We start from the raw sequence: 16,934 nt of genomic DNA on the forward strand, positions 1-16,934 counted from the left end.
GTCCCTTTGCCGAATACACTTACACGGTCGTCATCGACACTTATGCCCCTATTTTGTGGTGGTCATAATTTTTGCCCTCCTAACAAATAACTTTTTCATAGGGCATAAATTTATATTTCAGATTATAATATTTCACAAATTATGTCCCGCATGAATAAAGAGTTTATGCCCCGCTTGACATAAGTTCCATTTAAGGGGCAAAAATTAAAGATCAAACCATTTGAAGGCAAAAGTGCAATTTTTTGCATTTTTGCACGGATTGTCCTTCTTTTGGGGTGGTCTTTAATTTTTTTCCCTCAAATTTCTGGTCTTTAATTTTTCCCTTCGCTTAAAAAGATGGTTGAAAATACCATGAGGTTCTGGGTTCGAACCCCGCTCAGTAAAAAAAAAAATCGCAAGGCAAGGCTTTTGCAAAAAGGCTGCCTTATGCCGTAGACTTTGCCTTCAGGCATAACTAAAAGTCTGCCTTATAAGGTAAAGTCTGCCGTCTCCGACAGACTTTTAGGCATAATTAAAAGTTTGCCTTACAAGACAAAGTTTGTCGTCTCCGGCATAAGTTCTATGTAACTTTGCTCGAATAGGAAACCTATGCCTTGTAAAATTATTATTATTTTTTACTCTACTAGATTTCAAACCCAGAACTCGAGATATTTTCAGCCACTTTTTTAAGTGAAGGCCAAAAATTAAAGACCGGTCCGTATGAAGAGTTGCCCAGTAAAAATCCCTATTTAGGCCCATTACCAATTCAAAACAATTTACCCAACTTACCTCGTTCCTCCAAAAACCGCCCAATTTCTAATTCTTTTTCTTTTGAGACAACTACGTATATATACATCTTAAGGAGAAATATTTATGAAACGTGACGATAGTTTTATATTTACAAAACATAACATTACAAACCCTATACAAAACATGCTTTTAAAAAAAAATTAAAATATTTTTTATTTAAAAAAAATATTTTTTTATTTTTTTATATATTTTTTCGCTCAAAATTTTATGTATGAAAGTTGTATGAAATGTATATATTTCGCTCAAGGCTTAAAAAGTTCGCTCAAAATTTAGTGTATGAAAACGGTATGAAATGTGCATATCTCATTCAAGGCTTTAAAAATCCGCTCAAAATTGTGTGTATGAAAACAGTATGAAATTTGTATCTCGCTCAAGTCTTAAAATTTTGCTCACATTTTTGTGTATAAAGTTCATGTTAGATTGCTGTAAAATTAATACAACTACAACAACATTGTATACAACTTTGATACAACATTCAAGACTTAAAATAATCGCTCAAATTTTTGTGTATGAAATGTGTATATCTTGCTCAAGGCTTAAAAAGTTCGCTCAAATTTTATGTATGAAGTGTGTATATCTCGATCAAGGCTTAAACATTACACTCAAAATTTTATGCATGAGAATGGTATAAAATGTGTATATTGTTTTTAATTTTGTCCCGCCTCTCCTCCGAAATACCTATTTATGCTTCTAATATTTTTGGAAAAAATTAAAAAAAACATATATATTTATATTTTACTATAATTATTAGCCTTTTATCAATACTGGCGTTTCATTATTCTATTACAGTTACTAGCCATCATCATCATCATTTATTATTATTATTATTACTATTACTATTACTATTACTATTATTATCATCATCATTATTATTATTATTATCATTATTATTTTAATTCACAATTTTTTATCTATTTTGGCATTTTACCAGCTTATGCACACGCATCACATTTATCTTCGCGTAATTTAATAATTGCATTTACTTACTGTTGAATTTCAAATATATCATCGCCCGACTATTACGGCGTCATTTTATTTTTTCATATAAATGTTAGTAAACACATACTTTATATTAAGGGGGTATTTTAGCACACTCAGTATATGATTAATTTAAAATGGGTTTCTTATGTAAATTTAGAAGCCAAACTATTTCTTCCATCCAACCCAACATTTTAAAACTCCAGCCCAACATTTTAAAAATAATCAGCCCATTATTTAAACCATACCCGACCCAGCCCAAAAATGGACCCGACCCGTTTCTTAAATGAAGAAAACAGGTAGGGTTCCCTCACCCTTTTCTTTTTCCACCGCCGCTTTCTCTTGCCTCTTTCTCTCCTCTCCTTCATCTCTCTTTTCCCCACCACCGCCGCTCCTCTTCCCTTTTCCCCACCACGCCGTTCCCTTTCTCTGTTCCCCACCTTCGTTTTGCCCCCGCTCCTCTTCCTTTTTCACCCACCGCACTTCCCCCCACTCCTGTCTCCTTTTTCTTCAACTCAAAAGAGCCAAAACCCTATAAATGGTCGGCGTTGAATCCGAAATAAAAACAGGTTTGAGAACCCCCAAAATTGCCTTGCAAAAACGGGACCTGGAACCAGACTTCTTTGTTTTCGATTCATGAAATTCCCTAAGAACTAGGTGATTTAGCCGCAGAAATCCCCTAGAAATTAAAGTGGGAAAACCCCCCTAAAAATATATCAATTTGTAGTAGTCATATATTTTGGTGATTGATAAGAAACATATCAAATCATTTCTGTCCGTTTTTCGCTCTGGGTTCTGTTTCGGATCTATACAAATTCGGAGTGTGGTGTTCGAGTGGATATCGAAACCTTCGCCTCATTTCGCTGCACCCGAAGAAGGTAAAATTTCCTCCTTTTAAATTGTTTTAGCAATCGTTTGAATGTTTTAAACTGTTTTTGTTGATTTGTTCGCTTAGTGGTATCTTAGTTTCGTTTGGAGTTATTTTGGTTGAATTAAGCATAATCAGTCCTGTTTAGTTTAATTCTGTGAGTATGTTAGCTTTATGGGTAAGTTTAGATTCACCCGGTGCTTCAAGTTTACATTGTTGGCGGGTATGTCATTGGACTAATCAGGTGCTGGTTCAGATTAGATGACCTGTTAATCGCATTTGTATGCATTAATTTTTCTCCATCTCACTGGATTAAGTTCATTTAACCATGTTCGTTTTAGCACTGAATTTGTAATTTATTAGATAAGCTCAGCTAGTTATTGATTGCTTAGTTGCGTATATGCCTCATCTTAGTCACACCTAATGCAAATTGTGCATGTTCATCTCAAGCTAGCTACTGCTCACTTGTCTATGTTAAGTTTATATTATTTGGTAAATTTTCGTACAGATTTGGTTTCTTGTGATTAGTTGACTTTAGATTAATCCCTGAGGATGATATGCTATCTGCCTATGTCAGCTTCAAGGATCATATTTGCATACTTGAATGGCTTAATCTCGCATGTTTAAGGCTTACAATTTGCATAATTGTGTCCACATCATTAGCCGTGTATGAGTCATTAAGTTATGCAACTTACGAACTGATTAATATCACTAGCAAGAATTTATGTGTTTCTTCCACTATCATAAAAGGATATCAGATGTTTACCAAGAATCTATGAGTTAGTGTATGTTTAAGCATAAGGTTCAAGTGGCTTAAAGATTGGTTGTTTCTTCTTCTTTTTTTGACAAATGTGTTGTTATGTTTGTTCAAGATGAGTTTCGAAAGTAAAAAGCTTATTGAACTGGTAATAACATGCTCAAGTACATTTGAAAGATTTGCTTAAAATAAGGACTGGCTTACCAAGACTAAGATTGATATTTTATTAAGCATTCCTTGTTGAATGTTCAAGTTGAAGCCCAGATCCAGAATCAAGAGCCTGTTTCAAGTTCAAAATGAAACTGTTAACTTAAAAAAAAAACATGATGTATATATGTGAACTGTGTCAAATAAAGTGTGATGAATCAGTTCCCTAGGGTTGAAACAAAATGTCATTTTTGTTGTATGCAAGTCCTTTGATAATGTGAAAAATCTTCATTTTGGCATTACTTTATATGAAATCTATTGAGTTCAGAAGGAATAAACAGTCTTTTGAGAGTTATGTATTCCTAGTGTGAGCTTAAAGGAAATAACAGGCCATATTCAGATCACAAGCATAATACCCCCAAGTCATAGGTGTTGAGATCTTGCATTTGGTTGTTGTCTTACTATCTTTGTCCGAAAAAAAAAAAGGATTATAAATCTGTAAGAGAAGTAGGTAGATAATCATTGTATGTTGAAGTACTAGCCTTGAAATCCCCATATCATAAGTCTTTGATTTTCAGCTCGATGCTGCCCTTTTAAGTTGATGTGTGTTCATGAGTTAAAACTCGAGTTAAATATGCCAAATCAGTGTTATTTTCATTTCCCTGTAATTCAGTTGAGAAGTCGAGTACTAGATTCTACTATTTGCACTTATCCTTTGAGTATTTTTAGGCATGGTTCCTTTTCCCAGTGTGTTTTGAATTATGTATCACGATTTGTTATATAATATGTTATATTTCAAGCTACGTATGAATCAGGCGTATTTTAAAGAAAAAAAATATATATTTTGGATTCTGAGTTAAGATTATAATGAGTTCAAGATAAGGCATCAAGTCACATTTGAATATGCTGTTATGGACTTCCAATCAAAAAATATATACTGCTGCAGTTTGGCCTTCCTACTGTCATTACTGCTGTTACTTGGTTCCTGCATTTTCTTGAATAAGTTATTATTGCCCCTGTGAGGTCAACCACTGCTTCATTAAGAGTCTGTGTTGTACACTTGAATGCATGTCTGTGCTGTTTAAACGTTGCCATGAGGGATCTGTCAATTTGAGCATGTTTCACTTAGGAATAAGAAGTGTCTTTGCCTCTCGGTAATTTGTATATATGTGTCTAAACTGTCCATTTAGGAGTAGGTGTTTGTTCTCTTAGACTTTGCATCTGTTCATTTAAGAAAGCGTAGGTTGATATGTTGGTTTTTGATTTAGAGTATATGAGATGACCATGAATTTCTTTTCCTCTCCTTGCATTTTTTGAATCTGCCCCATGTTGAATTATCTCATATTCTCTATCTGATTTTTTGTTTGTGGTGTAACGTACCTCGAAGTATGCATGATATATAGAACTCAATATACACTAGGTATATACCTTAAGGTCATATATTAGAGTATACCTTTCAGGTATACCATGTATGCCCCGAATATTATGCGTATACCAGCCGTTGCATACGTCTAAACTGCTGTGGGTCTATTAATATTTGGGTCGGTGTCTCCCCTTCTAGCTGCTGGGCTTCTGCTGTATGTTCAGTGTGAATTATTGGGATTGTTTGAATATCGTATGGTTTGGATCTTCATTTCTTCATGATTGTTAAATCTTGGGTCTCACCCTTTCTCTACCTGTGTTGGGCGCTTTTATGTACAACAGACATAATTTACGGGTCTATCCATTTTGCCCATTCTTGTACAATCTCTCGTTTAGGCTGTGTTTGTTTGTCTTAGCTGAACTAAAAAAATTAATTTTTTTTTCTTATTGTTATATGATAGTATTTGAAATTTCCTTCTTTGAGTTATGAATCTTGCGTTATTAATTATCTAGATCCATACTAATCCTTACATTTCGTTTTTATGCATGACTATCGCGTGCGAGTCCGAGAGACTCGCCTTCTTCCGCATTCGATGTTGGGCCAAAGCCCAACGAGATATTCTTACCGAGTCAACCCCCCATCAGATATGTAAAATGATTCTGGGCCGAGGCCTAGACAGCAGCAACAGCCACAGCAGTCTAAAAATATAATTGGGCCAAAGTCCAACAGTAACGGATTTGCAGCAGTCCAAAGAATGGGCTGAACCCATTCAATTTGATTTATTCCTCTATTTTATTATTTATGCATTTAATTTGTATTGCATGACTAACATTTTGTTTTGTTAATTTAGATAAACCTTAGTGAAATTATTAGGTTTAGTTTTAATAGTGGGTAGTTAGGAAGACTAAAAATTAACTCCATAAGTTTTATTCTCTTCTTTTTTATGTTAAAATTATTTATAATGTCTAATATTTATTTTTTATTGGGAATAATGGATTTGCAAAATGGCATGACTAGATATTTCAAGTAAAGGGAATCATATTTTACTATCATAGATATTTCAAAACATTGTTAATACTCAAATATAAACTCTAGTATATTCATAAATAACTCTTCAAGTTTGAATCAATCATGCATTTAATTAAGCATAGTCAATAAAAGATAATTAAAAGAGAAAGAAAACTCACTTCCTTTTGCTTCCCATTTATAAAAATAGTCTAGAATTTTTCTACATAGTCATATTCATATCACACAATTTTATTCAAAGTTCAATTTGCTAAGTATTCTATTAAAAACTATTACTCATATGCAAACTATCTTTTGCAAGTTTTGATTTTAAAAATAGTATTAGTATTTAAAATCATATCAACATATCTTTAAGTGTTATTTAGCATTTCAAATCTTCTTTTGCTAAACGACATTTGAAATTTCCTTTCTATGCAAATTATCATATTTTCTATCAGTCTTATTCTAGCTAATATTTCTCATTTAAAGCCTTAGCAATATCTATAAGTATTATTTTAAATAGAATTATTACATTTTATTTTATTTTAAAACCTTAGCAACAATTTACAAATTATTTTCTTAATATTATATTTGCGTTTAGTCTATATTAATTAACCTAAGTTTGGTCGGATAACCGTAGTTAGCGGATTCTAAAGGATGCCTAACCCCTTCCCTTTAGGATAATATAGAGCCCTTACCTGGAATCATATTGGTTAAGCAGACTATTAACAGAGGTTTAGTTTTAACTTTATCTTAGTTAACATCTAGGTGTCCTAATTTACCGTTAAATTAATTAGGTGGCGACTCCTTAAAACAAAAATAAATAGGAATCACCAATACGTCATACTCCTAAAAATTTAACCCGGGTTAAAACGGGGTGTGACATATATCTCGCTCAAGACTTAGAATTTCATTCACATTTTTCGTATATAATGTTCATATTAGGTTTCTGGAAAATCAATACAACTACAACAACATTGTAACAACTTTCATACAATATTCAAGGCTTAAAGTTTTCGCTCACAATTTTGTGTATGAAAATTATATTAAAAATTTCACTCATACATACACTTTCATACATTTTTCATACACAAAAATTTGAGGTAATTTTTTAAGCCTTTGAGCAAAAAAAAAAAAAAATGAAAAAATATAAAATTATTTTTTTAAAAAAATATAAAAATTATTTTTTAAAAAAAAAATTAATTTTTTTTAATTTTTTTAAATATATATTTTCTGGAAAAAAATAATAAAAAAACGAAAAATATATGAAAATCCGTCATGTTTCGTAATATATCGTTATGTTTTGTAAATAAGAAAAACTATCGTCACAACAACAACAACAACAACAACAACCCAGTGAAATCTCACAACGTGGGGTCTGGGGAGGGTAGAGTGTACGCAGACCTTACTCCTACCAAGGTAGGATGGCTGTTTCCGAGAGACCCTCGACTCAATAAAAACATAAAAAGAGGTCAGATACGGCCTGTTTGGTCATAAGAATTATTCACTTTTTTCCGGATTTTTTTTTTACTTTTTTCCGAAATCAGCGTTTGGCGATGAAAATTCCAAATACAACTTGAAGTTGTATTCCGAAATTTGAAAAATAAGAAAAACTTGAAAATCATTTTTTTTTACAACCAAAACAACTACATTTCAACAAAAAATACAATTTAAAAAATTATGACCAAATAAAACTCTAACTCTAAAATTCCAAAAAAAGTGAAAAGGTTTTTTTGGTTTGTATGGCCAAACGCCTACTAAACCTACTTAGATCCGGCTACGACTTGTTTGGTCCGACCACAACCTCACTGTCTATAAATACAAGGCCTGTTTCCTCTTATCTCCATAATTCCTTGCTATATCTAGATCTCTCTCATGGATTCCCAATCTCCTTCAGTTGTTTCTTCTGAAGCCCTAGCTCACTACTCATCACAAAACCTAGCTCAGTATCCTCCTACTGAAAATCACTCGGATTCATACTACATCAACAATCACTCCCAAAACTCTCAGGAAAACAATAACCACGACACCCAATACAATTCAGAGGAGCAAAAAAACAGGCCATTGTTGTCGGAAAATGGATTGGCAAACACTAACAGCGGCACTGATAAGGACCAATCAGGCGGCGAGGAAGAAACGAGCAGTCGAAGGAGACGAAGGAGCCGTTGGGACCCACCAAGCAATGATGGAGGGAGGAAGAGGAAGTCCAGGTGGGCTGACGATGAGCCCAAGCCCGTTATTCAATTGCCCGATTTCATGAAAGATTTCACTGAGTTTGATCCTGAAATACAAGCACTTAATAGTAGATTACTTGAAATTAGTAGGAAATTACAATCTGGTATGCCTTTAGATGATAGACCTGAAGGTGCTCGTTCGCCTTCTCCTGAACCTATATATGATAATATGGGAATTCGTATAAACACTAGGGAATATCGTGCCCGAGAGAAATTGAATAGGAAAAGGCAAGAGATTATATCCCAGATTATTAAGAAGAACCCCGCTTTTAAGCCTCCTGCTGATTATAGGCCTCCTAAGCTTCACAAAAAGCTTTATATTCCAATGAAGGAGTACCCTGGTTATAATTTTATTGGGTTGATTATTGGTCCGAGAGGGAATACTCAGAAGAGGATGGAGAAGGAGACAGGAGCCAAGATTGTAATTCGAGGCAAAGGGTCGATTAAAGAGGGTAGGTTGCAGCAAAAGGGGAATGTAAAACCTGACCCATCGGAGAACGAAGATTTACATGTGTTGGTGGAAGCTGAGAACCAGGAGTCACTTGAGGCTGCTGCTGCTATGGTGGAGAAGCTCTTGCAGCCTGTTGATGAAGTGCTTAATGAACATAAGAGGCAACAGCTTAAGGAACTTGCTGCTTTGAATGGAACAATTAGAGATGAGGAGTTTTGTAGGCTATGTGGTGAACCAGGCCATAGGCAGTATGTGTGTCCTTCTCGAACCACCACCTTTAAGAGTGATGTTCTGTGTAAAATATGTGGTGACGGGGGACATCCCACTATTGATTGTCCAGTGAAAAATACTACTGGCAAGAAAATGGATGATGAGTACCAGAATTTCCTGGCAGAGTTGGGAGGTACAGTTCCTGAATCATCAACAAAGCAAAACTCGGCAACGTTAGCTCTTGGCCAGGGAAATTCAGGCAGCAATCCTCCTTGGGCAAGCAATAATAATGCTGGTGGTGTTGGTGCTAGTTCACATCCTGGCTTAGGGTCAAGTGTACTCAAGCCAAAGGAGTTTGATGAGGCAAACTTGTACATAGGTTACTTGCCACCTACTCTTGAAGATGATGGTTTGATCAATTTATTCTCTCCATTTGGTACCATTGTGATGGCTAAAGTTATAAAGGATCGTCTAAGTGGTCTGAGTAAAGGTTACGGATTTGTTAAGTATGCGGATGTCCAACAAGCTAATAGTGCTATAACTAGCATGAATGGCCACCGTCTTGATGGGAGAACCATTGCTGTGAGAGTTGCAGGTAAGCCGCCTCAGCCTACTGTGCCTCCAGGCCCTCCTGCTCCGGCAATGCCTTCATATCCAGTTCCTAATCAGGGCATGGGCGCATATCCGTCCCAGCAGTATGCAGCTGGTGGTCCCATTGGCAATGCTCCCCCTGGTGGCTATCCCCCACCTGGTGCTCCAGTTCCATGGGGACCACCTGTGCCTCCACCATATGCCCAGTACCCACCTCCTCATCCTCCTGGCTCAGCCATGTATCCTCCATATGGAGTGCAGTATCCTCTTCCGATTCCAGCTGCATCTTCTGGTGCCCCTGCTCAGACTGTTTCCGCCTGTGACAACCAACAAACTTATACATCTTCTGGAGAGACACAGCAAAGCTATCCTCCTGGAGTGCAATCTCAGAGCAGTGCACCTGTTCATTCGGTTCCTACTTATGTGTATGGCAGTTCTGTCACTGCAATGCCACCTAATGCTCAACCTGCATACCCAACATCTTCATACAGCTATCCATCTTACTATGGTGTCGCACCACCACCACCTCCTCCATCTGTATCCCAGTCCAATGGGGACTATTCACAGGGTATGAGCAATGTTCCCTGGGCACCAAATCCATCAGCACCTGCACCTCCATCATCCGCGGAGAAGCCTGCTTATGGGGCGGACTCAGAATATGAGAAGTTCATGTCAGAAATGAAGTAATGATGCAATTGCTGTGTCGCCCTGCACTATCAATAGGTTGGAAATTCTTTTACTATTTCTGTTTCCAGATTTTCTATTTGGTCTGCTCTATGCTGTTTGGTGTTAACTTTTCAGGCATTTACACATGTATACGTCCTCATGCGTATGCTCTACAGTCGGACAGCCAGATTGCTTAACCAATTTTGCTAGGGTTTTACGGGTTGTTTCAAACTTTCATAAATGATGAGTTTTCCATCTTTTACAAGTAAATGGTGATGGGTGTGTTTTATGTGAAGAACACTCAAATCTAAGCTTCGAGATCAAAAGTGAAAACCTTTTCAAGAAAGTATAGAGAAAGAAATCTAGCAGACAGCTAATTCTCCAGCAACCTAACTCTACATATATGTACATTGATTTGTATGTTCATCAATTCTAGAAAGAAATGAGATTCTGCTTGATTGCAAGTATCTATATTCAAGTACTTGGTTGCTTTTAGTTCATCTTTTTTTCTTTCACCCTTTCTGTTTGATTTCTTTGTTAGGGAAATGTCACTATTTTTTCTGAAGCAGTGAGCATTTAATAATTTATTTGTTGCTTGATAATTTTCATTCTTAACGATTCTCCTTTGTTAATGTTGTAATATTTTGGCAGGCTGATGTGTTGGAGCACTTCACCTGATTTCTTTCCTCTTGCCATGACTTACTTGTTGGAAGTTTCAGACTCACATCTTTAACCTTGCTGTACTGTTATGCAGAGAGATAAGACATTCAGTTCGTTCAGCTTGTGTTGGAGCATTAAATCAGTGGATTATGGATATTAATTATGTTTTTTGTAGGATTCGTTCTGGGGATTGCCTTCCAGCTTTGTTTCTCAAATTTGTTTTAATGATTTGTTGGAATTTCTTGATGACTAATCACTGACAGTTTGGGTGTTTTGTGTGTTTCTCTCCACTTTGACTTCTTCACCACTAATCTCCTTTGCTTTTCTCTCCTAACTTGGTTAGCTCTTTTATTTTTCTGTGGTCATTTAACTATCGAGAGTTCAGAAAGCAGCCTGATGCTTGCCTCTGCTATTCCTCGTAAAAGGTGATGCATCTTCAAATTTTGAAGGTCCCAAGGGTATGTGAATTTGATAGTGTGATACTACAATCACATGTCTCTGGATTAACTTTTGTTATTCATTCTGATAAATTTTTGAGATGTCTTGTGACAGGAAAAGATGCTTGTATTGGAATGTGGTACCCTGTGCTGGACTGACTTATGTCTGAAATCACTTAACATGTAGGATATCTTAATCTAAACTTTGTTTTGGAATTTCTATCATGTATATGAACAAAGTCTGGTGGGAATTAGCTGAAGCCCATCAGGGAGAAATGAGGATGAGTAGTTTCTTTTTTTGAATTGGAGTATGAGTAGCATTTAAATGTGAGTGATGGGCAGTAGAAAATTAGGAGCATTTCCAACTTGACTAGGAACTTTTTATTGGGGTGATCAGGTACATTACTATTTCAATGCTCTTCCAATGAAGAGCTGTGGTGTAGCAAGAAGGTGGTAGTCACTTAGAATTTGGACACTGTCATCTTAGATTGTGATTTGTGGCTAGGAAGTCTTAGTGAAAAATGAAAGCATTGGCCAGCAGAGTGGCTAATCACATTGTAAATAGCAGAAGACGAGTGATCCTTGTGAGGATGAATAAATTTGTAATTCCTTATGATCATCTCTTCTTTTATTCTTGTGAATGCATAGTTGCAGACATCTCAAGCTACATCTCCCTTAGAAGTGGCTTTTCTACATTTTGTTCTGCAGACTTTTGCTTTCATCCAATCATTTGTTGAAATGAGACTTGTTCTATTGCTTTGTTTAATATTTTCTGGGGAAAGAATTGGGGTGGGACATTGTCCCCAGCTGTACACAAATTGTACCAGTGGATAGTTTGGTTGAACTCGAGTCAGGGCTGCTTGTGTGGGTTCTTATCTTAGGAATAATGTTCATTAATGTCTTAGTATTCCTGCTTGTCATAGTTTTGGCTGTCTCTTTGCTGCCATAAAATGTCTGGAGTTCTGGAGACAGATTTTTGTAGAATCTAGATTTCTTGTCCATAGGAACCAATTGGTCTTAATAGTTTAATCAGGAGAAAACTGCAATTCTGCTATACGGGAGAATGTTGATGCTCGTTAATTCAAAAGATTGCTTGACAATAAAAATTGTTACACTTAATATTGTTTAGCCTTCACTTGCAATTATCTTAAAAGCTTTTAATAAAAAGTCTCTCATGTAGGCAGTATCACTCTGAAGTTTATGTTACCCTATCCTTCGACTGATCCCCTTTAAAATTCTTGTACAGGTAAAAGTTATCTAATCTAGTTGTTTTCAGTGGCGAAAAAGGAGCACATGTGCTAAAGTAATCTCTTTGATGAAGTGGCCTGTTGTTTTTGTTATCTAACGCTGCCACCTATGTTAATAAGATATTATCATGTGAATAGTACCAGTTTCAAAAAAAGAAGAAGAAAAAAAAAGAAGATATTATCATGTGGGATGCTCATTTTTGCATGGTACAGTTTATCTTGATTAGTTTCTCAGTTTTGTGCTTGACCTAACTTCCTTCTTAAGTTATTTGAATCATGAACTTTTTGTCATGGTGATCGGTAGTTTGTCATTTAAGGATTTGACTTTCATTCCCAGCTTACTTGGGATTGAGGTGCAGTAGTTGTTGCTTTGCGCGATAAATGTGTTCGCTAAGATAGTTGGACCATTCAAGCTTTTGGTGTGGGTGGATCATATTTTTGTATAGGGCTTTGTTGGGGTTGAGCAGCTGAACGGCTAACCCTGTATGGTGAGCTTAGTATTTGTGTTAAACATTAGTTTACATACTTGATTTTGGCATCTGGTTTTGGTGATATAGTTTTAATGCTGTTTGGTTTTTGTTTCTTTTTCCTTTGTAAACCTTCTGTTTTAGACTAACTTCTTTAAGTTAGTTGTCTTAGTAGTGTGTACTGGTAGCAGAGATGGCTCCCCATTTCAGAAGGTCTCTTGCCTCATCCTTTCATTGGTGGACAAGTTATATTAGATGTACAGGAAGTGCTCATCTAGAGCACTTGTTAGTTTTTTGTTTGTTTTTTTTTTTTTCATAAAGATAGAGCACTTGCTCGTATGAAAGAATCATTTGCATTCTTTAGGTTGAATTTTAACTTTTATCTTTTTTTGGGGTCAATTATTAGTTGTTTTTGCTGAACCAGCATGGTTTTTCTGTTTTCATCGTTCCTTTCATGATTTGAAATCTAGTCAAAATTGGTTTGCGAGTAAAGATGGTTGTCCTTATTTTGATTTGGTGGTCTCACCCTCGATGACGTTCATTAGTGTTAGGTGGCAGCAGTGGCGGACGTAGATAGAGCCGAGGGGGTTCATCCGAACCCCCTTCGACGAAAAATTACACTGTATATATAAGGTGAAAATTATTTTTTATGTATATATAGTAGACGTTGAACCCCCTTAGCTTCTTCATTTATGGCTTCTTTATATTTTTGAACCCCCTTGACATAAATCCTGGCTCCGCCACTGGGTGGCAGCCTAATCTTTCTTTCCTCTTTTTCCAGTTGAACAAACATTTTATGTTTACTTAAAAATACGAAATATTTCCTCTTTGTCCATTGTTTTTGTCTAGAATTAGTGGGAGCTAGTCAAGTAGATGGTAACAATGGTTTGTGTTAATATGGTAACAATGGTTTGTGTTAATCTGGCTCTTTGATCTGTTTTCGCTCGGTTAGTCCTGTCCTGATGTTGCGAATGTTTGAGTATGACATGTTGGTTACCATCTATTTGACTATGTATAGCTGAGTGATAAATGGAAGTCTCTGGGAGCAAAACAGATGTGTTCAATTACTGCACAGTTCTACATTTTCTACTTTGCTGCATTGTTTATTTTGTGGTTCCTAAAGGCAAACGAGTAAGGACTACTGAAGGCCAACCTATGGAATTCTGATTGTATCTTGAGTTCTTTGCTGTGGTGGGAAGCTAGCTGCTGCTTAGTGCTGGTGGTGTGGATAACGGGTAGAATTCTTTGCTTTTCACGCCAGGAAATCAGTGTAATGCAGAAAATTTCTGCTTAAGACAGGTTAAGGATGTATCTTTACACATAGGGCATGCTGCCAGAATGCACGATAGTTCCATCCCACCTCTAAATTAAAACTTGCACACTGGGGAAGCGGGCAGGTAATTGTTTCTGCAGCGCTGTTGGTCTAGTTGTGGACGGCATTATGAATATACAATGCCAATATTTTAAACGGTTTCCAGATATAGATTAGGGGTGGGCACAGTTTGGGCCAATCCGAAAATCAAATCGAAATCTGAACTTTTTAAATATTTGGTTTGGATACTTGGATTATGGATTGGACTTCGGATTTTATTTTTAAAATTTATGAATTTTGGATTGGATATGGATTTTGTATTATGGATTTTTGGATATTCGAAAATTTGAAATTTTTATACCTTTTATCTAGACCTATCTATATCATATGTACTAATAAGTTTAGTTTCTAAAGGTCTAATAGATTAGTACCTAAGACCCTACCCATTAAAATATTAAATTCAATATACAATTCTCTACTAAATCAAATATAATATAGGGTTTTCTTACTTCTCAAGTCTCAAAAGTCTCACGTCAATGTCACCCAAGGCAATGTTCTTTGTTATTTTTTCAGATGACTATTTAGATTTTATTTTGTTCATTTCTGCTTTTCCATAATACTTTTATTTAATATGGATTTATTATGTTGGATATGACTTGGATTTGTTAATCCTAACTTGATCTGGAAGATTTTTTTTACTGAGCAATTAAGATTTAGATTTACTTCTGTGAAACTAACACATGAATTTCGTTCCTAATAAGTTTGCCTTAAGTTTCAAGAGTCAAATTCGAAAATCTGAAATATCCAAACCGAATAATCCGAAATCGAACTTAAAATATCCAATCCAATTCGAATTTATTTGGATTGAATTTGAATTGTAATTTCTTCAATTTGAAAATCGAATATTCAAATCGAAAATTTCATATTCAATTTGATGGCCCGAATGCCCACTCCTAATATAGATTGTTTTGGTCTCAATGATAGTGCCACACTGGGTTGGTTTAAAGTTTGTCATAACCAGCTTCAGTGAAGTGGAGGTGTTGCATATGGTTCGAGGCTTTCACAAAGGCAATGAGTTGCATCTCTCGAATTGCCTACATAAGTGGCAGCCAGGATTCGAACAGTGAAGCGCTTCTGCTTTCCCTTTTCTTGAATTACCTAGTTGTAGACAATTCGAGAGCATGATGGCAAAAGCTTTTAGAGAAGATATAAAATTGGGAAAAAGGTCAAATATATTCCTTTATTTTATTTTATTAGCAAATTTATTCTCCGTTAGTGAAAGTGAACAAATATACTCCTGCCGTCAATAAAGTTTACACCTGTATCTCTATTTGGATGGAAAATTCCAAATCAAATTGAATTAGCCAATTTTAAAAAAAGGGAAAATTTCATAAATGATTAACTTGGAAGCCTTATTTTTGTTTTTTAGCTACATTTTATCTAATTTACATCACGTAGCAAACATATAGTAAAATTCAACACTTGTTGCTTATTGTATTCGCGTTGCTGTATTCATGAATACAATCAGTAAAAATTACTGAAATTTGTATTCAATTCAAGTGTATTAAACTCAACTGTATTCATTGTAACTACTTTTGTACTGTACTCACTTTATTATATTTAAAATCAGTTGTATACAAAAAAATATTCTTCAAAATACACTCCAAAACACTGAAATTTGAACTAAAAAAATTAACGAATACACGCAAAAATTGAATACAAGAAGTAAAATTCACTCTATTCATTTGTATACACTTCAAATTCACTATATTCATTTGTATACAAAAAGATCTTCGAAATACAAGCGAAAAACTCTGTATGCATACAATAAAAAAGTGTATTTTGTATTTTCCGGTGAAATTCCGGTCAGATCTGACGGTTTCCGATCAAATTTCGGTTAGATCTGACTATTTCAGTTCAGATCTGATCGGAATTTCATCGTCAACGTCATCAACATCACAGTGCTCTTTCTTTCTCAACATCACAGTGCTCTTTCTTGGTCATCAACTCACGATTCTTTTTTTCTCCAACATCACTATATTCATTGTAGCTAACAAAATCTCTTCCTTCTTCCATTTTTCTTTCTCAATAGCAAAGTATAATCCAAAAATCAAAAAATACTTTTAAAAAAAAAAAAACAGAGAAGTACAGTTCGCCGGAGAAGACGGCTGCTCCGGTTCACCAGAGCTAGAGCTCCTCGCCGGAGCAGTGGGGGGAGAGGGGAGAGAGAGATGGGAGGGTTGGGTTGGAAGAGAATAATGTGATGATGAGTATTTTACTTTAAATATATATGTAGCTATCAATTGTATTTAACATATTACTTTTAGCTATAGAATGTAATTAATCTAAACTATAGCTATTAAATCTAAATATGTACTAGAGTTAGTTATGCCATGTAGTTATTCCTTTAAAAAAAAGTATCCAATTACTTTCATGACCTGACCCAGCCCTATTTGGATGGAGGAAAAATCTCAAATCAAATTAAATTAGCTGATTTTAAAAAAGTACGCAATTTCTTTCATGACCCGATCCAGCCCCAATTTCATCTTCTTCTCCGAGAAGAATGCTCAAAAAAATTGAGCCAATTTCCTTCAATTCTCAATCAAATGAGCTCAAATTTGAGATGCAGCTTCCTCAAAAGGCAGTGAATAAATCTCAGCCGCCAATTTCTTCAAACGAACGTTGAAATAACCTTTTTTCCAATGTCTTTGTTCCCTGTTTTGATTCAGTTATTTTGCTCTGTTTTTAGTCA

At 35.4% G+C, this 16,934-nt stretch overlaps 1 protein-coding gene across 1 annotated transcript; it reads left to right on the forward strand.

Annotated features, from left to right (window-relative positions):
* Positions 1 to 7,690: 7,690 nt before the first annotated feature.
* LOC132631696 (splicing factor-like protein 1) lies at positions 7,691 to 10,990 on the forward strand. Its single transcript, XM_060347373.1, has 2 exons — positions 7,691 to 10,116; positions 10,711 to 10,990. The coding sequence occupies exon 1, from the start codon at positions 7,783 to 7,785 to the stop codon at positions 10,078 to 10,080; it is 2,298 nt and encodes a 765-aa protein (XP_060203356.1). The 5' UTR covers positions 7,691 to 7,782; the 3' UTR covers positions 10,081 to 10,116; positions 10,711 to 10,990.
* Positions 10,991 to 16,934: the final 5,944 nt, after the last annotated feature.

This window comes from Lycium barbarum, chromosome 3 (genome assembly GCF_019175385.1).
Source record: "Lycium barbarum isolate Lr01 chromosome 3, ASM1917538v2, whole genome shotgun sequence".
Lineage (NCBI taxonomy): Eukaryota > Viridiplantae > Streptophyta > Magnoliopsida > Solanales > Solanaceae > Lycium > Lycium barbarum.